The sequence below is a fragment of the Schistocerca serialis genome, chromosome 7 (genome assembly GCF_023864345.2).
Source record: "Schistocerca serialis cubense isolate TAMUIC-IGC-003099 chromosome 7, iqSchSeri2.2, whole genome shotgun sequence".
Classification (NCBI taxonomy): Eukaryota; Metazoa; Arthropoda; class Insecta; order Orthoptera; family Acrididae; genus Schistocerca; species Schistocerca serialis.
This window is the reverse complement of record NC_064644.1, coordinates 178,094,809-178,121,152: the sequence shown is the minus strand read 5'-3', so window position 1 is coordinate 178,121,152 and position 26,344 is coordinate 178,094,809. Positions and strand designations below refer to the sequence as shown.

Here is a 26,344-nt window from a genome sequence, read left to right as displayed (position 1 = left end):
AATGTGTTTTCAGGTAATCCTAGATCAATATCCTTGCCCATCAGATATCTTTTGCAGGCTCCCTACCATTATCAGAAAAGTTTAAAGCCATCTTGCAGATCCCGAAGTGAGACACCATAAAAGAATTATGCCACTTCCTAAGAATGATGAATTTCTACCGCCGCCATCTACTGCATTCAGAAGAAGTACAGAAACCATTAACTGCAGCACTTGTTGGCCCTGAGGTTTATTTATTTATTTATTTATTTACCCATCAAGTTCCGTTGGACCAAATTGAGGAGCAAATCTGCAAGGTCATGGAACGTATCAGTACATAAAAGTACTAACAAATAAAAATAAAATGTTCATGAACCCAAAAAAAGTCAAGCCATAAGTTTAAGTAAACGCAATCAATAATACAAGAATCAGCTTAATTTTTCAAGGAACTTCTCGACAGAATAAAAGGAGTGATCCATGACGAAACTCTTCTGTTTGGATTTGAAAGCGCATGGATTATTGCTAAGATTTTTGAATTCTAGCGCCGGCCGTGGTGGTCTCGCGGTTCTAGGCACTCAGTCCGGAACCGTGCGACTGCTACGGTCGCAGGTTCGAATCCTGCCTTGGGCATGGATGTGTGTGATGTCCTTAGGTTAGTTAGGTAGTTCTAAGTTCTGGGGGACTGATGACCTAAGATGTTAAGTCCCATAGTGCTCAGAACCATTTGAACCTTTTTTTTTAATTCTAGTGGTAGCTTATTGAAAACTGATGAATCAGTATACTGCAACACCTTTTTGCACAAGAGTTAAGGAAGTCCGATCCAAATGCAGTTTTGATTCTGCCGAGGATTAACTGAATGAAGGCTGCTTATTCTTGGGAGTAAGCTAACATTGTTGTCAAGAAATGACAATAAGGAATATACATATTGAGAGGCCAACGTCAGAATACCCAGACTCGTGAACAGGGGTCAACAATAGGTTCGTGAACTTACGCCACTTATTGCCCAAACCGCCAGTTTCTGAGCCAAAAATATCCTTTTGGAATGGGAAGAATTACCCCAAAATATAATACCATATGACATAAGCGAATGAAAATAAGCAAAGTAGACTAATTTTCGTGTCGAACGATCACTCACTTCTGATACCGTTGGATTAGTAAAAATGGCGGTATTAAGTCTTTGAATAAGATTCTGAACGTGGGCTTTCCATGACAGTTTACTATCAATCTGTACACCGAGAAATTTGCATTGTTCAGTTTCACTAATCATATGCCCATTCTGTGAAATTAAAAAGTCAGATTTTGTTGAATTGTGTGTTAGAAACAGTAAAAACTGAGTCTTACTGTGATTTAGCGTTAGTTTATTTTTTACAAGTTGTGAACTTATGTCATGAACTGCACTATTTGAAACTGAGCCAGTGTTGCACACAACATCCTTTACTACTAAGCTAGTGTCATCAGCAAACAGAAATATTTTAGAATTACCTGTAACACTAGAGGGCATATCACTTACATAAATGAGGAGCAGGAGTGGCCCCAACACTGATCCCTAGAGCACCATCTACTTGACCATACCCCACTCAGACCGCACATCACAGCCATCCTCAACAATGTGAATAAAGCCCTTTTGCTGTCTGTTGCCCAAGTAAGAGGTGAACCAATTGTGAGCCGCTCCCCGTATTCCGTAGTGGTCCAACTCCTGGAGCAATATTTTGTGATCAACACAATCAAATGCCTTAGTTAAATCAAAAAATATGCCTAGCGTTCGAAACCTTTTATTTAACCCATCCAGTACCTCACAGAGAAAAGAGAATACAGCATTTCCAGTTGTAAAACGACTTGTAAAACCGAACTATACATTTGATAGTAAATCGTATGATATAAAATGATCAATTATCCTTATATACACAGCCTTTTCAATAACTTTAGCAAATACTCATGGCATAGAAATAGGTCTAAAGTTGCCTACATTATCCCTTTCTCCCTTTTTATTAAGCAGCTTTACTACTGAGTACTTTAATCGTTCAGGGAACTGACCATTCAGGTGACACTCCAGTTCAGTGAAGTGATACGATGTACTCCACTTTCAGGGCCTAAAAACAGAGTACGGCGAACATTGCATTTCATGCAGAGCTCAAGCTTGATGCCCCCTTGGCATTAGTGGTGGACGTAAGTCAGACAGCTGTTGGTGCAGTGTTGCAACTGTCATCACATGACTCACGGCAGCCCCTAGCTCACTATTCTCAAAACTGTCACCATCACAGCAGAAATGAAATGCCTATGACCATGCACTTCTTGCTATGTATGGAGCAGTCAAGAACGTTTGGCTGCAGATAGAAGCAAGGAAATTTACCATCTACATGGATCATAAGCCATGACTTACACTTTCAAGTGCAAAAAGCAATAACTGCACACCTCATTAATATATCTACCTCGAATTTATAGCTTAATTTAGCACCAAAATCAAGCAAATTTCCGGAACTGGCATTGTAGCTGTAATTGCCTCTCGTGTTAACAGGGTGTTAAGTCCTACTGATTTCACAGAACTCGACCAGGTTCAACAAGATGATCAGGAGCTCCAAAGAGTCCTATACGATGCTACATCTGTGTTGCAGTCGCAGCTCGAAAACGTCCCTGATGAAGATAACAAGATGTACTGCAATGTCTCTCAGAGAGGATCACATTCTTTCCTACCAGTTGCATTCTACAGACAAGCCTTTAACAGCTTACACAACTTGTGTCACCATGGGGTCTGTCCAACATTTCGGCTGGTTTCAAAACGTTTTGTCTGGCCTGGGATGGAAAAAGATTGCCGTTTGTGGACAGATACATGTTTGCAGTATCAATGTTACAAAGTGTCTCGCCACATGCAAGCGCCAGGTGATTCCCTGACACAATTTCACTTTTTGTCCACGTGCATATTGACGTTCTAGGACTATTACCTCAGTAGAACGGCCAATGATACTTGCTTAATATAGCTGGCCTGAAGCGGGGCTGGTAGAGAGTATTTCTGGAGAAAAATTAGCCCCCACTTCTGTATCAGCAGGATTATTTAGGTTTGGTTGCCCATCGCACTTTAACACTTACCACATCCAACAATTTAAATCTGACTTATTCTCCCATCTCACAAAGTTCGCTCAAAGTACCGTGAGCAGTAGATGCACTGTCAGAAGGGCACACCTGGAGAGAACAGTAGTGAAGGGGGTTATGGGCAGTCGCCACGGGAAAATGCAGAAAGCTGCAGGGGGAAGTGCCATTCTAAACTGAAGCTGATGCTCATTTTTTTCGTACATATTAAGTGGAGTCCCTCCACGCCCAAATTTGCATGGTGAACACTGAAAGAGATCTGTCACCTCCACTTTGGATGGAATCTAAAAAGATTTCCACTGAAAATGCAGATATTTATTTTTGTTTGGCTTGTTAACCTTTTTGTAACTTTCATAGAAACATCATGAGTGGCGAATTTTGAGTAAAATCTACACATTTCTCTTGTTGCCATGTTAAAATTTTCATTTTTTGCCAAAACACAGCAGTGTTTACAAAATGTCACCTCACTAACATGCTGTACAGACACAATTGCGAGAGAATCCTGAAACAGTGATTTATTTAATGGAGAACTGAGGATAAGTAAAGTCAGCAGCTTATGAAAATACACATCCTTGGTACAAAAATGTGTAATGTCTTCAATTATGTTACCCCCAAACCCACAGTATTTCTTGTTTCTCCAGCTACTGATGGCCCTTAAAAACTAAATTCTTTCATTAAAAAAGTCTATGGCTATTGGAATAACATTGTAGATAACGAAGTTTTGCGTTATAAACGTATGGGAAAGTACTCTTTGTGTTCTATCATTTGCCAAAACTTCTTTTCAATATCTCAAATCGTTTACGAAATATGAGGAAATATGAGGAATGCTATCTCATAGTTTTCCTTGGTCTGCGAAACATGTACAAGCCAGACATAAACTCATTGTCAGCAGAACTTGTTTGAGGAGAAGCATAACGCCGCGTAGGAGAAGTTATTTATGCAAATTCTCTGCAGTCATCCACTCACTTTGTTTTCACCGCTGAGGCGGCGCGATCGCAAATGAGTATGCCACATCAGATCAATTTTCTCGAAATTGGTGTCAGATTGAGACCTCCACCAAAGACTAAAAATAATTTCCATATGTTCGCTAAATTTCATATGCAGCAACGTACACTCCTGGAAATGGAAAAAAGAACACATTGACACCGGTGTGTCAGACCCACCATACTTGCTCCGGACACTGCGAGAGGGCTGTACAAGCAATGATCACACGCACGGCACAGCGGACACACCAGGAACCGCGGTGTTGGCCGTCGAATGGCGCTAGCTGCGCAGCATTTGTGCACCGCCGCCGTCAGTGTCAGCCAGTTTGCCGTGGCATACGGAGCTCCATCGCAGTCTTTAACACTGGTAGCATGCCACGACAGCGTGAACGTGAACCGTATGTGCAGTTGACGGACTTTGAGCGAGGGCGTATAGTGGGCATGCGGGAGGCCGGGTGGACGTACCACCGAATTGCTCAACACGTGGGGCGTGAGGTCTCCACAGTACATCGATGTTGTCGCCAGTGGTCGGCGGAAGGTGCACGTGCCCGTCGACCTGGGACCGGACCGCAGCGACGCACGGATGCACGCCAAGACCGTAGGATCCTACGCAGTGCCGTAGGGGACCGCACCGACACTTCCCAGCAAATTAGGGACACTGTTGCTCCTGGGGTATCGGCGAGAACTATTCGCAACCGTCTCCATGAAGCTGGGCTACGGTCCCGCACACCGTTAGGCCGTCTTCCGCTCACGCCCCAACATCGTGCAGCCCGCCTCCAGTGGTGTCGCGACAGGCGTGAATGGAGGGACGAATGGAGACGTGTCGTCTTCAGCGATGAGAGTCGCTTCTGCCTTGGTGCCAATGATGGTCGTATGCGTGTTTGGCGCCGTGCAGGTGAGCGCCACAATCAGGACTGCATACGACCGAGGCATACAGGGCCAACACCAGGCATCATGGTGTGGGGAGCGATCTCCTACACTGGCCGTACACCACTGGTGATCGTCGAGGGGACACTGAATAGTGCACGGTACATCCAAACCGTCATCGAACCCATCGTTCTACCATTCCTAGACCGGCAAGGGAACTTGCTGTTCCAACAGGACAATGCACGTCCGCATGTATCCCGTGCCACCCAACGTGCTCTAGAAGGTGTAAGTCAACTACCCTGGCCAGCAAGATCTCCGGATCCGTCCCCCATTGAGCATGTTTGGGACTGGATGAAGCGTCGTCTCACGCGGTCTGCACGTCCAGCACGAACACTGGTCCAACTGAGGCGCCAGGTGGAAATGGCATGGCAAGCCGTTCCACAGGACTACATCCAGCATCTCTACGATCGTCTCCATGGGAGAATAGCAGTCTGCATTGCTGCGAAAGGTGGATATACACTGTACTAGTGCCGACATTGTGCATGCTCTGTTGCCTGTGTCTATGTGCCTGTGGTTCTGTCAGTGTGATCATGTGATGTATCTGACCCCAGGAATGTGTCAATAAAGTTTCCCCTTCCTGGGACAATGAATTCACGGTGTTCTTATTTCAATTTCCAGGAGTGTATTATGTAATACGCACTGAAAACAAAATCATAGCTACCTCAATTTTTCATTGCAAACTTTTTCGAAATTCTCGCAGTGTCTTACTTCCATATAAATATCACAATAACTACGATAATTAACAAACTTACAGTCATATCATCATGAACCTGACGGATAAAGCTACAAGTAACGCAAGAATGAAATTTTTCACTGAATAGTTTCCATAAAATTCGTTGAGTAAGACTGCAGGGTGTGCGCCTCGATTCTGTCATCGTTGATTGCCTGAAAGGTGGCCAACACCGTCGGCCTCCCCTTCTGTACGAAAGAGTGAACTCGCACTAACTGAACGACTGCTATCTCATAGTTTTCCTTGGTCTGCGAAACATGTATAAGCCAGACATAAACTCATTGTCAGCAGAACTTGTTTGAGGAGAAGCATAACGCCGCGTAGGAGAAGTTATTGATGCAAATTCTCTGCAGTCATCCACTCAAGACCAGCCAGACTTCATTCATCGTCCAAAGGACCCCGCAGTTTTTTATTCGCCCCACAAAGATTCTAGAAATGGCACAACACCCATTACGTGCATCACGATTTACACAGTTGCTCTCTGTACTGAGCCAACCTTTAGATACCACTTAACTCATAGGAGATATACTGTACGAACAGGCTCAACAGCACTGCAATACATAGGTGAAAAGCAATGTCAAACCATGTAGCTCACTCTCGTAATACTACAGTGAGTTGTCCTCACAAGACCCTGCCTACACTCAATTTCGTAATCTGTGTGACTTGAAATAATCGTCGGTACTAACACGACGACGTCACGTAAGATTCGATATTCAGTTTCTTACGCTATAAATCACATTACAGCTCACTATGACATCACTATCTACACTCCTGGAAATTGAAATAAGAACACCGTGAATTCATTGTCCCAGGAAGGGGAAACTTTATTGACACATTCCTGGGGTCAGATACATCACATGATCACACTAACAGAACCACAGGCACATAGACACAGGCAACAGAGCATGCACAATGTCGGCACTAGTACAGTGTATATCCACCTTTCGCAGCAATGCAGGCTGCTATTCTCCCATGGAGACGATCGTAGAGATGCTGGATGTAGTCCTGTGGAACGGCTTGCCATGCCATTTCCACCTGGCGCCTCAGTTGGACCAGCGTTCGTGCTGGACGTGCAGACCGCGTGAGACGACGCTTCATCCAGTCCCAAACATGCTCAATGGGGGACAGATCCGGAGATCTTGCTGGCCAGGGTAGTTGACTTACACCTTCTAGAGCACGTTGGGTGGCACGGGATACATGCGGACGTGCATTGTCCTGTTGGAACAGCAAGTTCCCTTGCCGGTCTAGGAATGGTAGAACGATGGGTTCGATGACGGTTTGGATGTACCGTGCACTATTCAGCGTCCCCTCGACGATCACCAGTGGTGTACGGCCAGTGTAGGAGATCGCTCCCCACACCATGATGCCGGGTGTTGGCCCTGTGTGCCTCGGTCGTATGCAGACCTGATTGCGGCGCTCACCTGCACGGCGCCAAACACGCATACGACCATCATTGGCACCAAGGCAGAAGCGACTCTCATCGCTGAAGACGACACGTCTCCATTCGTCCCTCCATTCACGCCTGTCGCGACATCACTGGAGGCGGGCTGCACGATGTTGGGGCGTGAGCGGAAGACGGCCTAACGGTGTGCGGGACCGTAGCCCAGCTTCATGGAGACGGTTGCGAATGGTCCTCGCCGATACCCCAGCAGCAACAGTGTCCCTAATTTGCTGGGAAGTGGCGGTGCGGTCCCCTACGGCACTGCGTAGGATCCTACGGTCTTGGCGTGCATCCGTGCGTCGCTGCGGTCCGGTCCCAGGTCGACGGGCACGTGCATCTTCCGCCGACCACTGGCGACAACATCGATGTACTGTGGAGACCTCACGCCCCACGTGTTGAGCAATTCGGCGGTACGTCCACCCGACCTCCCGCATGCCCACTATACGCCCTCGCTCAAAGTCCGTCAACTGCACATACGGTTCACGTCCACGCTGTTGCGGCATGCTACCAGTGTTAAAGACTGCGATGGAGCTCCGTATGCCACGGCAAACTCGCTGACACTGACGGCGGCGGTGCACAAATGCTGCGCAGCTAGCGCCATTCGACGGCCAACACCGCGGTTCCTGGTGTGTCCGCTGTGCCGTGCGTGTGATCATTGCTTGTACAGCCCTCTCGCAGTGTCCGGAGCAAGTATGGTGGGTCTGACACACCGGTGTCAATGTGTTCTTTTTTCCATTTCCAGGAGTGTACAAATGAGAGGACACAATAACACTTTTCGTGGTATAATGGGATCAGTAGTAGCTATTTGGATATTAATTACAACAACGCATCTGACCTTCAAGTTTCACTAGTTCGAAAGATAAACTACCACCAAACCTAATATGTGTCACCAGAAAAATGCTAAATGTGAGAATCTACAGGGAGTAGGAATGACGTATGTACTTCACCAATAACAGCATCCAACACTGGAGCTTACTGTGTGTACTCTGACGACGCAACTAAACACTTTCTCAACAACATAGCTGCCAGAAACGATAGCTTTCGTACACAACTGATGAATATGTCATATAGATCCGTTCCCGATTGTAGTTACTTCTCTTTTAAAAAGATTCAACCAATAGCCGTACATCAATCAGAGTGAACGTTATAAATTTTTACGTACATCGGAGAATAAGTTCACAAGTTAAAGATATGGTTTCTTTTCATTTTTTTATTGGTTTCTAGAATAAGAATTGTTTAGCTATCACAAATAAATGTACTGACACATGTAACAAGATAACATTTTTTTCTTCGTCTTACACACTAGTTAGGGCATACATTCATATGTTTTTAGATATAACTTATTGTAATCAGATTACAGAAGATATGATTTCATATTGTTTATATCTCGTTGTCAATCAACGATAGCCTCTGTAAGTAGCATCTAGCTACAACAATATCCTTGACTCTACCGAAAGTTTATCATAATAAATTATTTTGTTAATCTCAACCTTTCAGAATTAAATGGAATAACTTTTCATTTACAATTAATCACTTTTCAATAACATCTAAACTTGCTTTCTCTGGCTATAGATTAAGTATCTTTCTCTTTGTTGCAAATCACTCACTAAAAATTACTATTCCTTCACTTTAATTTCTTTGAACTTTGCTTTTACCAATATTCCAGTCTTTTACTTTATTGGCCTTTGGATTTACATTATTCCAAAAATATATATACGATATATTAGTCTGCTTTCAAATAATGCTTTGGAAATAAAGGACAAGTCGGGTACTGCCTACTTCAGTTCAAAACCGTTTTCTTTATTTCCTGCAGTTAAATCATTTTCAGATACAGGTCAGCATTTGATTTTAGGGGTGTTAGTTTTCTATTCAAAAAGTGACTAAGCATTACTGTAATTAAAAAATAAAAACAAAATGCCTAGGTCACCGCCACTTTACAGCTATATGAACTTTAAATAATCAGACAAAGCTCAACCACTTCAGGCGTTGACTTCCATGACCTACTAATATTTATAACTCAAATCACAGCACTCGATGATCTCTTTCGGAGAGGATTACCACGTTTTCTAGTAAATGGTTCTTGATTTGTCACTTAGGGATAAGGGGTAAAGCTATCCAATTCTCAATAAACTCCTGATTGTTTCTCAATAAATAACTATTATGTATGACGACTGTTCTCCTTAATGTAGACCATACATTCAGTGTATCCAACAAGGTTTCCGAAATTTACTATATTACAACGCTCACGCTGAAATCACACAATAAATCCCAACCAAATATCGCTAAGTCACTGTTCCTCAGTGCTTGTGTACACCTGTACAACCACAGTAACACAATGTAATGCTACTTTCCCATAGTGCGTGCTTTAACCCTCAACCACAAAATAAATAAACGACTTCACGTGAACACGTCTCTTCAGTACACCATCCAACGGAAAATCTCACAAAAATATCTCACTGTTCGTCTAGCATTGCATGACTGTTAAGCAGCACAACGCGCCGTTAATCACATGTAGGAGAAACTAATCTCACACTTCAATAAATCGGAATTTTTTCCTCTACCAAAATTGGCGAAATAAACATTTTCTATACCAGCCTATAATCTTCTCATAATATCTTTCTAAACGAGTTAGAACTGCTTTGAACACACTTGCATTGTATCCCCACTGCAGATTACTTCCGTATAGTAGGTGCGAGCCGATCTCATCACATTCTTGAGGTTATCTCTCTCGAGGCTCACTACTCGAACAGTACTCAGACACTACTACTGAAATCTTAAAAGGACAAGTCAAGAACCATTCTCTGCGAACAAACATATTACACTAATTCTCTCTTTAGCAATAAGTGTTTCTTCTTAGCTGTCGCAAGCAAACGTTCGTAGGGGCCAGGTGCACCATAGTTGTTATATTTGCGCTCGCCGCGATTCAGCAGTCGGCTGAGCGTAACAAACTCTCTGATTTGACAGGACACAGCCTTTCTCGACCATCGGGTGCCACAATTTACGAAGGTCGTTCAATAATTAATGACCCACTTTTTTTTCTTAAAAAGCGATTAATATACATGGATAAACGTCCTTGTTGGTGCTTCACATTTGATGTTTGTTCTGTGAGCCGGTGAAGTTTCGAATCGATCTGGCAGATGGCAGAGCCATAGTACAGCGTCAAAATGGCGTCTACATACGACTCACGTTACAAGCAACGTGCTGTTATTGAATTCTTGTATGCAGAAAAAGAAACTGTGGTGAACATCCATAAACGTTTGTGTGCAGTGCATGGAGATGCTGCAGTTGATAGGAGTCCAGTTGGACGATGGATAAAGAAATTTACAGCCTCAGGAAATGCAGAAACAGAGCTCCATGATCAGCCTCACTCGGGACACCTTGTCACAGCCCCCTCTCCAGACATACTGAAGCGTGCAGACGCCATTACTTGTGCCGGGCGGCGCATCGCAATTCGACAATTGGCTCTATAGTTGTCGGTCAGCATTGGAAGTGCGTTTGCAATGATTGAGACTCTCGGATATTCAAAGAGGTTCTCACGATGGATTCCACTAATGCTCACAGTGGACCACAAAAATCAAAGAAAGGCCATTTCATTTGAATTGTTGCAGCATTTTGAGACCGACAGAGAGGGCTTTCTGTCATGGATTGTTACAGGGGACAAAAGTTGGGTACACCACTTTGCCTCTACCAGCAGCGAATACATGCTCTTCCACAACATTGGTGTATGGTCATAGAACGTGATGGAGACTATGTAGTAAAATAGGACATGGACAAGACGTATTGATGTATATTGTCACCAAATTCTGACTCTTAACAATAAAGATGTGGGGCATTACTTATTGAACGACTCTCATAACAAAAAATATATAAGAGATCTGTACAAACTACCTAATAAACTCTTCATTCTCCTAGCACATAAAAATCGATAATAAGTTGAGGCGACACAAACAAATGATGTGCTTTTTATGGGCTAAAGATGGGCTTGCGCATTACATCTTACATAATGTTATGTATGAATGGTGTGACATCTTCAATACAACCTCCTTACACTGATCCACACTGTGTTTTAAGAAGAGGTGTGTCGACTTTGGACATTGTGGTGAACATCAAGAACACATCTGTTTCTTTCAATATGTCAAGCCCACATATATTTTCCAGTATGTACTACCAGCTGAAGCATCCTGAAGGCAGCCTCATCTTCCAGCAGCAACATAACAAACACATCACAGATGCAACAGCTGCACATTGCAGAACCACAACCAGTGCACATGACCTGATCTGAATGTAACATGCATTCTCTCAGTGATGCTGTACTTCCATTAAGGAGGCTGTTATAGGATCAGATCGCCATCATCTCTTATGTGTGTTGCATGTTGTTGTTGCAACTACCAGATTTAATTACAAGCCAGTAATGTTGTTGTATGCAACAGCAGCAGTGACCGTTTAGTCTTTGACTTTGGCATTCCATATTTCATTCATTGCAATGTATACATATTTAAGGAGTTTTACTAGTTATGAGCTAATGTTATCGTTCAGGGACGGTTTTACTGTCAAGTAAAAATCTATTCATTGCTCATAGCTATTGTGTGTTGAGTGTGTTCATTCTGTTATGTAAGGTTCCTGCTTTTCATGGATCACAAGAGTGGTTTTTTTTTATTGCTGCCACTTGGCCTAATAAATACATCCTATTCAAATGTCAGACACCTCTAATTCTAACTGCAGCCACCATGTATACATTGGATCCTTTTCATAGAATGCTTTTCTGTGGCTCCTCATGTAAAAGATTCTTTAGTTTTATCATTGTAATTTAACAGATCAGAATATCTTTTGGCATGCAGCCTTTTCACAAACAGTATAGCTTTCAGAATACACATGTTTACTGCATTCAGCACACCAATACTTAGAAAAAGGCCACAGGATGATTCCCCTTATTTACTCCACAGATGATTCTTGTAGTCAATATTGATTACAAATATGTTTGTAGATAACTTACATGCTAGGGAATCAATATGCATGTTCCATTGCAAATTGCATTGAATGGTTAAAACAAGGAATTTTACAATGAAAGCTTTTTTTACCTTTTCTTTACCTGTGTACAGTTTAATTTCATAATTAAGTCTACTTTCTATCTTTGTGAGATGTTCTTCCTAGTGTTTACATTTAGGTAGCTTTCATTAAAATACTGAACAATTTCATTTGTCACATAACTGCACCAGGTCTCTAGTTCATTATATGATTCCTTTTTATATGCAATGGAAATACATCTGCATACAGGACTACTTTGGAGCTTCGAGAGCAATATTTAATGTCATTTACGGATATCAAAAACAGATGAGGCCTTATGAGCCCTGTGGCAGAAAATCTTTTAAATTACATACGTCAAAGAAAGTTTTGCATCACCCCAGTTGCCAGAGCTCCTGAAGATAGACGTTGACTGTGGATATTGTATCACAGACACAGCCCCTTTGACTGTTCAGTGATGTTATTAAACCATCACAAGGATGTAAGCAACCAAGCATGAGCAGCACCTATTAGATTGAGGGGGTTCGACAGCCGATCAGATCCAGTCATTCCACCAGGAAGGAGGTACATGGCTTGTGTTGTCTGTCGTTCAACCATGCCTAGATGGTCAATACCACGGTTCGATTGCGTCCACATTGTTACTTTGTGCCAGGAAGGACTCTCAACAAGGGAAGAGTCCAAGCGTCTCAGAGTGAACCATAGCAATGTTGTTCAGACATGAAGGAGATGCAGATTCGAGGTGCCGAGGTGGAGAAGAGTTTGTACCTCTTTAATTCTGACGAATTTTGCATGAGATGCACTCGACCCCCTCCTTACCTACTACCTAATTAATTATGCACACAACAGTAACGAAGGGAAATGATGGTGGACCCTGCTAGTGGATAAAATAAGGAGTTTACACTCACAATAATTTAATAAAAATCGTAATCTACTCAGAGAAAAAAAGAGAACTTTATCATAATAAACAGGAAATGGGATTCTGCATATATCTACAAAATGATATGCAGCTTAAATATTGCAGTGGGATTTATTACACATCAGAACATAAAGGCACATGATTATCGACACAAACAGTAGGTTAAAGGATAGGGTATTCTGAACTATTATGCAAGTAAGAGTTGTCTCGAGAACAGGGGCTCCTAATCTCCGTGATGCAATAGCTTGGCGATGATGACTGGAGGTCCTAGTCAATCAAATATTACTCTCTCGACTATATCGCAGTATCGCGATTAGTAGTGAGAGCTCACATGGTATCACATGGAGAAAAAAGCAAGGTGGACTTCTGGCAAAGCGAGCACGCGTGCTGCTGAGGACTTCAGTATAAAATTGATAGGTCCTAGAATGCTGGTACCGCAAAATACTTTACCAATCCTGAAATTTGTAGCAGGGCGTCGGTAGGCAGCTTTCTGATGATGTAGGCGCCGGCTTCTGGTGAGCAGCAACTCTGTTTCAACCCCTGGCCTCGAAGGCTCTCCGAGAATTCTAAGTTCTGCTGGAAAAGTGCGACGAAGTCGCAAGACCGTCCGACTCTGATCAATATCAGATCCCGAATCCCCAGCGCTCGTGCAACGCAAGAGCGAAGCCAACATTGCTCAACTCCCTGTTGTTGTTGTTGTTGTGGTCTCCAGTCCAGAGACTGGGTTGATGCAGCTCTCCATGCTACTCTATGCTGTGCAAGCTTCTTCAGCTCCCAGTACCTAACGCAACCTATGTCCTTCTGAATCTGTTTAGTGTATTCATCTCTTGGTCTCCCTCTACGATTTTTACCCTCCACGCTGCCCTACAGTACTAAATTGGTGATACCTTGATGCCTCAGAATATGTCCTACCAACGGATCCCTTTTTCTAGTCAAGTTGTGCCACAAACATCTCCCCAATTCTATTTAATACCTCCTCATTAGTTATGTGATCTATCAATCTAATCTTCAGCATTCTTCTGTAGCACCACATTTCGAAAGCTTCTATTCCCTTTTTGTCTAAACAATTTATCGTCCATGTTTCATTTCCATACATGGCTACACTCCATACAAATACTTTCAGAAACGACTTCCTGGCACTTAAATCTATACTCGAAGTTACCAAATTTCTCTTCTTCAGAAACGCTTTCCTTGCCATTGCCAGTCTACATTTTATATCCTCTCTATTTCGACCATCATCAGTTACTTTGCTCCCTAAATAGCAAAACTCCTTTACTACTTTAAGTGTCTCATTTCCTATTCTAATTCCCTCAGAATCACCCGACTTAATTCGACTACATTCCATTATCCTTGTTTTGCTTTTGTTGATGTTCACCTTATACCCTCCTTTCAAGACACTGTCCATTCCGTTCAGCTGCTCTTCCAGGTCCTTTGCTGTCTCTGACAGAATTACAATTGTTAACAGCGAACCTCAAAGTTTTTATTTCTTCTCCATGGATTTTAATTCCTAATCTGAATTTTTCTTTTGTTTCCTTTACTGCTTGCTCTATATACAGATTGAATAACATCGTGGATAGGCTACAACCCTGTCTCACTCCCTTCCCAACCACTGCTTCCCTTTCATGCTCCTCGACTCTTATAACTGCGATCTGGTTTCTGTACACATTGTAAATAGCCTTTCGCTCCCTTTATTTTTCCGCTGCCACCTTCAGAATTTGAAAGAGAGTATTCTAGTCAACATTGTCAAAAGCTTTCTCTAAGTCTACAAATGCTAGTAACGTAGGTCTGCCTTTTCTTAATCTAGCTTCTAAGATAAGTCGTAAGATCAGTATTGCCTCACGTGTTCCTATATTTCTATGGAATCCAAACTGATCTTCCCCAAGGTCGGCTTCTACCAGTTTTTCCATTCATCTGTAAAGAATTCGCGTTAGTATTTTGCAGCCGTGGCTTATTAAACTGATAGTTCCGTAATTTTCACATCTGTCAACACCTACTTTCTTTGGGATTGGAATTATTATAGTCTTCTTGAAGTCTGAGGGTATTTCGCCTTTATCATACATCTTGCTCACCAGATGGTAGCCAGCCGTTGTGGCTGAGCGGTTCTAGGCGCTTCAGTCTGGAACCACATGACCGCTACAGTCGCAGGTTCGAATCCTGCCTCAGGCATGGGTGTGTGTGATGTCCTTAGGTTAGTTAGGTTTAAGTAGTTCTAAGTTCTAGGAGACTGATGACCTCAGATGTTACGTCCCATAGTGCTCAGAGCCATTTGAACCAGATGGTAGAGTTTAGTCAGGGCTGGCTCCCCCAAGGCTGTCAGTAGTTCTAATGGAATGTTGTCTACTCCCACGGCCTTGTTTCGACTTAGATCTTTCAGTGCTTTGTCAAACTCTTCACACAGTGTCATATCTCCCATTTCATCTTCATCTACATCCTCTTCCATCTCCATAATATTGTCCTGAAGAACATCGCCCTTGTATACATCCTCTATATACTCCTTCCACCTTTCTGCTTTCCCTTCTTTGCTTAGAACTGGGTTTCCATCTGTGCTCTTGATATTCGTGCAAGTGGTTCTCTTTTCTCCAAAGGTCTCTTTAATTTTCCTGTAGGCAGTAGCTATCTTACCCCTGTGATAGACGCCTCTACATCCTTACATTTGTCCTCTAGCCATCCCTGCTTAGCCATTTTGCACTTCTTGTCGATCTCATTTTTGAGACGTTTTTATTCCTTTTTGCCTACTTCGTTAACTGCATTTTTGTATTTTCTCCTTTCATCAGTTAAATTCAGTATCTCTTCTGTTACCCAAAGATTTCTATTAGCCCTCATATTTTTACCTACTTGCTCCTCTGCTGCCTTCACTATTTCTTCTCTCAAAGCTACCCATTCTTCTTCTACTGTATTTCTTTCGCCTGTTCTTGTCAATCGTTCCCTAATGTTCTCCCTGAAACTCTCTACAACCTCTGGTTCTGTCAGTTTATCCAGGTCCCATCTCCTTAAATTCCCGCTGTTTTGCAGTTTCTTCAGTTTTAATCTACAGTTCATAACCAATAGATTGTGGTCACAGTCCACATCTGACCCTGGAAATGTCTTACAATTTAAAACCTACTTCCTAAATCTCAGTCTTACAACTCCTTACTCTCCTCGAAAAACCTCGAATCAGCATTCAGTGCTGATTCCAAAATTCCCCCACACTGTCTCAGAACATCATTCGCGCCAATAGCGACCATTCCCTCCAATTTAGAGCAGGGCTTTATGACGTAAACTAGGCTTAGTTTAAGTTGACCAATCATGCCTCTGCTATTCAGCTGAGGGCACTGAACCTGCCGTTTGACCAGCTACGAAAACAACATGCCTAGACCACTGGCCATCCGGCGCCAGACAGTCACACCCAGCAGGGGACGGTCCACAAGTATTCTCAGAATCAATAGGACAATGCAGTCAGTCGGTGGCAGGAGGCTTCGTTCCAGTCGCGCCAGAACGGTGAACACATAAACTGCGGAAACACTCGGACGTCTCGAGGTCGTTTGGGAATTTTGAAGAGCTAGTGATGTTCATTATTTATTTGCAAGTTTTGAGGGATAGGTCCTCAGTAGATTATACTACGGTTTTACGCGTCTTCAAATATTATTTATAAAAGTACTATTTGTAAAAGCATTTTTTATGGATGTTTATGATACTACGATCATCCATCCTGTTGAAGTCGCTCGATGTGAGTATTTTATCTTTGGTATCTTATGTATGATCTATGAAGGTGCTGTCAGTGTCAGTTGGACTTTCAATGTTATTATATGATGGCTTTTTATGAAGGAATTGGACTTGGCGTGACAACTGATAGGCAAACAGTTGTGTTGGACATCGGATATGCGTATACGAAGTATGTGTTGTAAATTCTACGTTACTGTACACGCTGCTTTCACTAGTTTTACATCGCTTAACTTGGAAGAACGGGCTGCCAATGTTTGTAAACAATGTAGCGGTCTTTGGCCCAATTACTAAGCCATTAGTGAATCCTTTTATAAGACTTTGCCGATTGTTATTGTAGTTGCTAAAATATTCAACTTCTTCCCAATAATTGACATTTCGGTACATGAATTTACCTTTATTTGCATTTCCCTGACATCATATTACGGTTTTTTTTGTTCAGTGCAACCAGAAACTGAGAGATCAGAACACACTGTCTTTATGATCAAATTCAGACGTATCTTACATAAAATTCAGCTCTAAATTGTACAGGATATTTCCAGGATAGATTGTGGTGAAGGTAACACACCTTTAAGTCATTGTTTCTTGATTGTCTTTTGGTTATACTGCTTATGCGTCTCACAGTGTCTAATTCCGGTCACAATCGAAGCAGTTCGTGCTTACGTACTATTGTGAGAAATGTGCACTTAATTTCCAGATTTAACTTACACTTAACAAATATTTGAAGTCAAAGACTCATTTTCTGTAATGCTGCTTTGATAATATCTAACCTATCCCATACATATTTATGTTTTCGTTCCGATATATAACCGTTTCTGTATTTAAAATTGCTTTCTGCGAAATTATACTGTTTACTTGTTGGAACCAGTCGAGGATCTCAAAAATACTTCATTCTTTGTACGATTCGTTGTTCGAAAATATCAGGAATGTGATGTCAGTCTATAGCAACAATACCACAAGTACACATTACACATTTCACTCTCCCAGGTTCTGAACACTGTATGTTGGTTCAATTTTAAAAATTACTTTGTATTAAATGTTTTTAAGCTTATGCAAAGTTGCTTATGTATTTTCTTATTTTATTGAACCACACAGATTGCTGTGTTACTGATGTCTGGCAGTTCTTCCATGCTTTTATGTAATAAGAACAATATTGTCTCACAAAAGAAATTCTAGATAAACTGAACTGTACACGATTTCTTTTGGCGATTTTCTATGACTTCACTAAAGCTTTCAACTGTGCCACACTATGGCATTGAAGGTGAACCACTAGCCTGACCAGAATCTTGCTTGCATGATAGCAAACAGTTGCTGTAACACTGTAACAGTTGCAGGTAAAACAGTAAAGTCATAGTGGTGAACTCTTTAAGTACAGTGTTCCTCAAAGTTCAGTCCTCGGACAGCAGATTTTCTTGGTTTGCATTAACAACTTACCAGCATCAGCAATAAGGCAAATACTTGTATAATAATGTCTGCTGATGCTACAAGTATCTTTATCTAGGGCATGAAATCCTGAATGCAGGTTACATCTGAAGCAATAATGCACCCAAAGTTGACAGGGAAATAACGATAACATATCACGTATATTTCAACTCACGGGTCTCATGTGGCACAATACTCTGGGGAAATGTAAAAGTAGAAAAAGTTTTTAAACTAATAAAACAAGAGCTATGAGGATGATCTGTGGTGTTACGAATCAGACCTCTTATAGTCACCTGTGAAAGACACTTGGAATATTGATCCTCACAAGTCAGTATATCTACTCAGTGATGATTTTTTAATCCTTTGAAACTCGGGAAATCTTAGCTTACCGTACTATACCTGTTTCTGAGATTATTATTGCTAGTGAGGGTTCCTACCTTTTGCCGCACGGGAGTTTGTCTTTGACTTGTCGTAGACGTTGTAAGATAAATTCTGATTCCAGTATTTACTTACGGGTGAAGGCTAGTGGTCCTTCTTCTTTGGAAGATTGTCGCATTGTGGGTGATTGTACTTTATGTAATCATTGAAGGCAGTTCTGAATAAACGGCCCTGTTAAGGGCCACAAATACTACACATTGATCTTGCCAAAAGCCGAGAAGCGATTCTTGTTGGTGTTTTAGTTCTCTGGGGCACTCTGGGATGCTCTCTGGGCTTCCTGCAGTAGAGATGCATAAAACAATCAGAAGTTAAAATTAAAATATCATCTCCATCTGTACAGCATAATTATAGAGAGATGGTCGATGCAAACACGGCATGCTATCAGTTCTTAGCCTGTGAACTAGTGTGAAGAGGGTGTGGAAGCACTAGGGCAGCCAGTTTCACCGAGAGAGGGCACAATTGTTTAATGCATCTCTACTGCATGATGTGATTTTAGTGAGTGACTAAACGTTTTTGTGCTTGTAATACTTCGGTAATTTTCATGGTTACTTAAAGCTACAAGTGTTTTTTCTTCTATCTCAGTTATGTTGCTAAGTTTTTTGCTAATGAAGGTGTCTCCCTGTTCAGGTGTATTTTTGCTTCTGATGAAGGTAGGCCTATATGTAGTTATTACCAAAACTGTGGACAAGGATTACAATAAATCTTTATTCTGCAACTGTTTGGCTGTCATTGTTTTCATCAAAGATTTCCAACAGTTGCTGCTTTAGCCATTGTTAAAATTTTGTGATATTGTAATGTTATATGCTATGTTGTTTGTGTATTATTGTATGGTTTGTGAATGTGTTGTTTCCAGTATTGATTTTCTCCGTCTTTTTATCCATGTAATATTATACTCTTTCATTTGTCCTACATTACAGTCCAACGTTTGTACAGGACCAAATAAAAATCAGGTGTTGGAATCTCAAAGTGTGGCTATTCAGATCTTGTAATAGACACCTAAAGCTAGAAAGCCAAAGCTAATATGAAGATGTTTTCAGTAGTATGGAAGGCATAGTAGTGGTAGTAGTGGACATATTGCTTCGTTGTATCTCCAGAAATCACACCTTTATCTTTCTCCTATAATGGAATGGGTGAAATTGTCAAGGACAGTTTTAGTATGATGTAAAGACTAAAGTGAGCTGCATTACAGATTTTTATTATATTTTGTGTAGTATAGGGCTACATCAGTAAAAATTAATATTTATGCTTATATCGTATTACAAACTAATATCTTGGTCACAACTGTAATTTATTGATTCCTCCATCATCATTAAGAACACTGTTAGATTGCCAGGGACAGCTCTCGGAGGACATTCTTGAACTACACGGTGAATGTCTTGCTTCTCAGCACCTCAGACATAAGTTGGAGAAGTTATTCTTCCAATTATGCTGAGAAATGGGATACCTGCCAGTGTTTGTTGTTATTGTGTCAGTAACCAACCAGATCTTGCATAGTAATTCAAAGCCAGGCGTATCCTTTGAAGTGTGATTGTATATTATTTAATTGTTGTTTAGACCTACATACGTCTAGTGGAGATATTGAGGTATAAAAATCAGTGTTCCCATTCTACTTTGAGGTTGAGAGGAACATTCAATAGAAGTTACCTTTGGTCAGTGACATAATGAATGGCTGCTGTCACGTCATCTTTCATTGCATATATTCACAGTTCTGTTGTTAGTTGGTGAAGACAACAAATGTGATAAAAAAATCTGGTTGTCGTGACAGGCTGATCTGTAGCCTAGCCTGTTGGAAAAATCAGTACATCACATTAGAGTTGTCATTTGTTTATGGTGTTTGTACCATTTTTTATATCACTGGTCAAAGCTAATGACTTGTAGTTTTGAAGGTACAAACAACAACATACCAGATCAAAACTTTATACTCCTGTGGAGGTCACCTTAGTTTGTCAGCTTTTGTTTTCCTAGTGCTTTATCATTAAAAGTGACTATCCATGGGTAGTTTCTTTCAGTCACCTCACTACTGTGGAGCATAACAATTTCTTGAGGCTTGTATCTTCACTTTGTTTACTGATGCTGTGCATTCCATTCTTACGATTATGGGTAAATTTTTTTATATACCTGTCTCAGACTTTCTGCCACTGTAGCGCATATTCCTTACTCCAAATGATGTGTCATTAGATTTGCTATTATCAGCCAGTTACTGTGAGCACAGCAGATGTGACCTAGTTAGCCAATTACAAAGTAATATACATACGGTATAGAAATAAGTAGCGCTATACCTTCACATATAGTTTTGGTTGTCAATAATACTGCCTGCTACTTTTTTCCCCAGAGCGTGGTTAGGTTGTTTTTCTCTATATATCTTGCAGTTTCTGAGGCTGTCGTCAGGCTGGGAAACAAGGGCACTGTTTGAATTGCCACAATAGACCTGGTTGTGGTGACAGACTGATCTGTAGTATGGCTTTATTTCTACATTAGCTTGGAAAGTAAAAGTTTGGTTGTGAATTGGCAAAGCCAATGAATGTGAAAGCAAAAAAAAATTATCTGTGGTGACAGAATGATCTGTAGTGTTGCCCAACATCAAGGTCAGCTTCGAATGTAACAGTTCGGTTGTGAGTTAGTGAAACCAACGAATGTGAAAGCAAAAAAGTCTGGTTGTGGTGACAATGACCAGTAGCGTAGCCCGAAGGTTAGGTTGTAGACTAATAGTTCAGTTGTGTGTTGGCAAAACCAACAAATCTGATAGCACAAGGTCTGGTTGTGGTAGCAGACCAATCTGGGTCCATGTTAGGTTGAAAGGTGACGGTTTGGTTGTGTTTTGGCAAAGCCAATGATTGTGAAAGCAGAAAACCTGATTGTAATGACCATACAGCAGAGATGCTGAGTCGCAGATAGGCACAACAAAAAGACTGTCAAACAAAGCTTTCGGCATTTATCAGGGCTAGACAAACAATATACAAATGACAACAATCTTAAGTCTGCCAATGCCAGACTGTGAGCAGCAGCACATGATGGGTGAAGCAAACTGATTGGGGGGGGGGGGGGGGGGGGGTAAGGAGGAGGCTGGGGTGATGATGGGGGAGGGATAGCAAGGTAGAAGTGGGGAGCAGTTAAGTGCTGCTCATGGGATCATAGATGTCCCATACATCCACCCACCACCACCAACTCCAGTCCAGTCCAGTCACAAGCATCACCCATATCATCAAAGGCAGGGCTACCTGTGAAAGCAGCCATGTGATCTAGAAGCTAAGCTGCAGTCACTGTGCTGCATTCTACGTGGATGTCATAACTAACAAGCTGTCTGTCCGTATGAATGGCCATCCACAAACTGTGCCCAAGAAACAGCTGGACCACCGAGTTGCTGAGCACACAGTCCAGCATGATGTTCTTCATTTCAGTGACTGCTTCACAGCCTGCGCCATCTGGATCTTTCCCACCAGTGCCAGCTTTTCAGAACTGTGCAGGTGGGAACTCTCCTTACAATATATCCTAAGTCCTGTAATCCTCCTGGCCTCAGCCTTTGTTAGTCATTGTCCTTTACCCACCTATCCACTTCCCCGTTCCCATTCCAGTACTACACAGCCCTCTATTCAACCAACACACCTACAGTCTTTTTAATTATCTCCTTTTCCACTGCCACCCCCCTCTTGTCTAGCCCCCCAACTGCATCCAGCTGCCGTACACTCTCCCCACCACATCCCTATATGCTCCCACAAGCAGCGCCTTACTGCCCCCAACCCCTACCCTGCTACCCCTCCCTGTCCCAGCCTCCTCCTTACCCCCATCAGCCAGTTTGCTTCTCCCATCATGTGTTGCTGCTCACAGTCTGGCCTTGGCAGCCAAAAGACTGTGGTCGGGTGTGTGTGGGGGAGGGGGGGGGGGGGGGCACGCGCATTGTTCATCACACTTTTTGTTGTGCCTATCTGCGATTCAACATCTCTGCTATATGGTGAGTAGCAACTATTCTTATCATAATACTGTCATAATTCCATTCTGGATATTCCAGTGTTTGATTGTGATGATCGAGTTATCCGTAACTTGCGGTGCAGCAGTGAAATTGGTAATCTTGCTTGTCAACAATATTGAGAAATTTCTCCAAATATGTCACCACCTCTGAGGGTGGGCATAGGCAGAATACTAAGAGCATAGCTTCAGTAGGTGAAGCTAACTATTTGTTGTAACCTAGATTATAAGTTTCCTGTTTCATGAAACTGTCAATTTTTAAGCAGAGTTATAACTTGAGGCTAGTTCGTAGTATGCTTTAGTACTTACTCTGCTCAAGTCAAATTTGATATTATTGTTCAACCAATGTCAATACTGTATTGAGTGCTGTGATGCATTGCTAATTTTGGGCTCATTCGAAGTCAGTTATCATTTGCATATTTGTAGCCCAGTCTTGACAATGGAGTGCTGTGAGTGCCCTCTAGGTGAAGTTGCATTTTATAGTTTAAGCAAAACTGTCTTAGGGTTGTGGTTGGTGGAGCACAACATACCACCATGGGCAGTGGACTACCACAGATGCCATATTCAAATGGAGTGCCCATATCGGTACTTGGTTGGTAATTCACAAATGACGATCCAAAAAATCTTCGACTTCTGCACCATGTTGGTCTCCATTTGTTGTCCAGAGCTGTAGTGAGACTTGTCACGCATTTCAGAATGTTTTCATGTACATTGATGAACTGGTCTTCCTTCTGTGGTGAAGTGTTTATCAAGTGGGCGATACACAAGATGAGGTGATATTTGGCAAAAGGAAACAAGGCAGCAGTTGTGAAATTGTTGGAATTTGAGTGTTTGGTGGAATTCAGCAAGGGTCGAAAAATGCAAGGAAAAGATCCTCTCTGGGATGATGAACACTAGCAACTGCTTCAGTTCATATAACACTCTAGGTACTGAATGTTTCCAACACCTTAGAGTCAACCATACTCTGAACTTTGTAGACCTGAAAGATTATTCTTTTCACAGGCAGAATGTGGAGAGCATGGGTGGGATGTCAGCTGTATCACCCAATGATAAGCCAAAAAGACCAAACATTTTGTTGGTTGCTTGAAAGAAATATTACAGCACTATTTCATTGAAGCAGATAAACTTAACCCATTCAACAGAACTGTGATGCAGTAATTCTTGTGAAGAATGCTGTAAGCACTATTAGCGCCTGCGGTTTACAATTCCATCTTTCGGGGAAACCGGGGCCTTCACTTTCCTTGCCATTAAAGATAATTACAGCATTGCTTTGCTTGGTACTGAACACTTTGTATACTACTTTAGACATTTACTTCATTCCTGTTTCATGCTTAATATTTTTCTTTGTTTGTGTGTTGACGTGTTGAAAATGTAATTGGCTGTTAAATCGTCTCATGTGCTCTAATTCTGTGCATTGTTTGGCTGACAAGCTCACATATCTTTTGCTCTAATTGGCTGATGAGATGACATGTCTGTCTAATAAAAGCACATCGCACAGTGAAATTTCAATTTCCGAAGCTGTTGTGTCTTATTTGGTGGCTTTTGTATTTATGTGTGCGTATTCTGAAAATATGTAGTTTCAGTGATGCCAGGCACTAAAAATCTCTCCAAAATGGATCCTTTTATTCAGTTTGTTGTGGCAGAAAGCCCAGTACCAGTATATAAAGCTGCTACCCAGATTTTTTCCACATTGGAAGCCTCTATTTTTGCACTGAGGTCAGACATTTCAAATTTTTAATGTGTTTCAATATGATGCAAACAATAATATCCCTGTTCATAAAACCCTGTCTCCATGAAGGTCCCATCAGTTTGTTGATTTTTTTTTTTTTTTAATTTTTAGTGACATCATCCATTGGTCATTTCTGGAGACTCAAATCTACACTATGTTTATGATGTCATCGTTCTGTCAGTGTTGTATCATGTTACTTACTAATGTAGTAAATTCATTAATACATGTGCAATATTAACAATTTGGCTTTGTGTATAGATGTTCGTCAGAAAATAAGATAGGATATTAAGAAGGATATTTAAATCTATTCCTTTCACTTCCCTCCCCCCTCCCCCCCGCCCCCCCCCCCCCCCCCCCCCCCCCCCCCCCCCCCCCCCCCCCCCTCACTAATGGCATTTCTATTTAGATTTTGTAAGACCAAAACATTGTTACAGCATGAACATGCATAAAGTTTCTTTGTTGCTCTTCAGGTATGGATTCACAGGTGAAGCAGCACCAAGGGGTTTTATACGAACAGAAGCTGCACTTCCAGAAAACAAGTCCAGGGTTAAGATATTTGATCACCTGCAGGATAATAAGCTTTACGATTTGCTTGTGGAGTTTATACACCATCTGTACTTCAGGTAAAGTTGTAAATAGCAACCTCTCCATTGCACAAATTAAGTTACATTCAAACCATTATTGTTCTTCTGTTCTTAATGCTTTTGATGAAAGCAAATAATTCTGTAATACTCATTCAATAGAGAATTGACATATACAGGGTGTTTCCAAAATACTTTCACAAACTTTGGGTTCCCTGCAACAAAACAAGGAAAAAAGCCTTGTAAACATGGTTCTAAAATGCATGTGGTACTGTGAAACACATCTCTTCTGTTGAAGAAGTGCTCGTAGCTGTTAAGTTATGCATTTCAGAATCCATGTTTATTGGACATCTTTTTCTTGTTTTGGTCCATGCTACCTTCTTCCAACATATGGCAAGCAAAGAGCTTGCAGGAGAAGACAGTTTCAGTGTATCAACACACTGTATCAATCACAATCCACCACATAAAAACTGATCTATGTCTACATACATACTCCATAAACCACAGTACAGTGCATGGTGGAGGTTACCTGGTACCACTACTAGTCATTTCCTCTCCTGTTCCCTCACAAATAGAGCAAGGGAAAAACAACTGTCTAAAAGCCCCTGTAAAAGCCCTAATTTCTCATATCTTATCTTCATGGGCCCTATGTGAAATGTACGTTGGCGGCAGTAGAATCTTTTTACAGTTGGCCTCAGATCCCAATTATCTATGTTGTGTCGGTAGCTGGGCCGACACCGTGAAGTTGAGATGGCTGAAAAGGCAAGCTAGACTAACGCAGACGGGCGTGAAGTACTGGAACAGGATACGTAATTAATGTTAGGAAGAAAAGTACGGAGCAGGTTTAATACTTAACTTTACTCAATCATTGTGGTACATCGATCTTGACGATACACAGGAGACTTTAAGTACAATCACTGTATGGCTAATGGCGCCTTGCTAGTTCGTAGCCATTAACTTAGCTGATGGCTATTCTGTCTCTCGGCTAATGAGAGAGAAAGGCTTCGTACATCTGGTCGGTAGCTAGGTTCTCGTACAACTGGGGCGAGTGCTCTCTCGTATCACGAGACCTGCCTTGGTGGTGGCGCTAGGTCTGCGATTACACAGTGGCGACACGCGGGTCCGACATGTACTAAATGGACCGCGGCCGATTTAAGCTACCACCTAGCAAGTGTGGTGTCTGGCGGTGACACCACAATCTATATTTGTGCAATTGCGGAAAGAGCGTCAGCTTCCCTCCAGGGATTCCCATTTCAGTTCGTGAAGCATCTCCACAATACTTGCATGCTGATTGAACCTACTGGTATCAAATCTAGCAGCCCGTCTCTGAATTGCTTTAATGTTTACCTTTAATTTGACTTGGTGGGAATTCCAAACACTCACGTAGTACTAAAGAATAGGTTGTGTTAGTGTTCTGTTTGCCATCTCCTTTA

At 41.9% G+C, this 26,344-nt stretch overlaps 1 protein-coding gene across 2 annotated transcripts in view; it reads left to right on the top strand.

Annotated features, from left to right (window-relative positions):
* Positions 1–16,818: 16,818 nt before the first annotated feature.
* Positions 16,819–26,344, top strand: part of LOC126412515 (actin-related protein 10) — a 50,056-nt gene continuing 40,530 nt past the window's right edge. Inside the window, exons 1-2 of one of the 2 annotated variants that reach the window (XM_050082144.1) lie at positions 16,819–16,950; positions 24,801–24,953. In XM_050082144.1, the coding sequence (XP_049938101.1) occupies positions 16,865–16,950; positions 24,801–24,953 (239 nt within the window). In that variant the 5' untranslated portion in view covers positions 16,819–16,864. The remainder of the gene's footprint in view (positions 16,951–24,800; positions 24,954–26,344) is intronic. The other variant, XM_050082145.1, reaches the window with a different exon arrangement.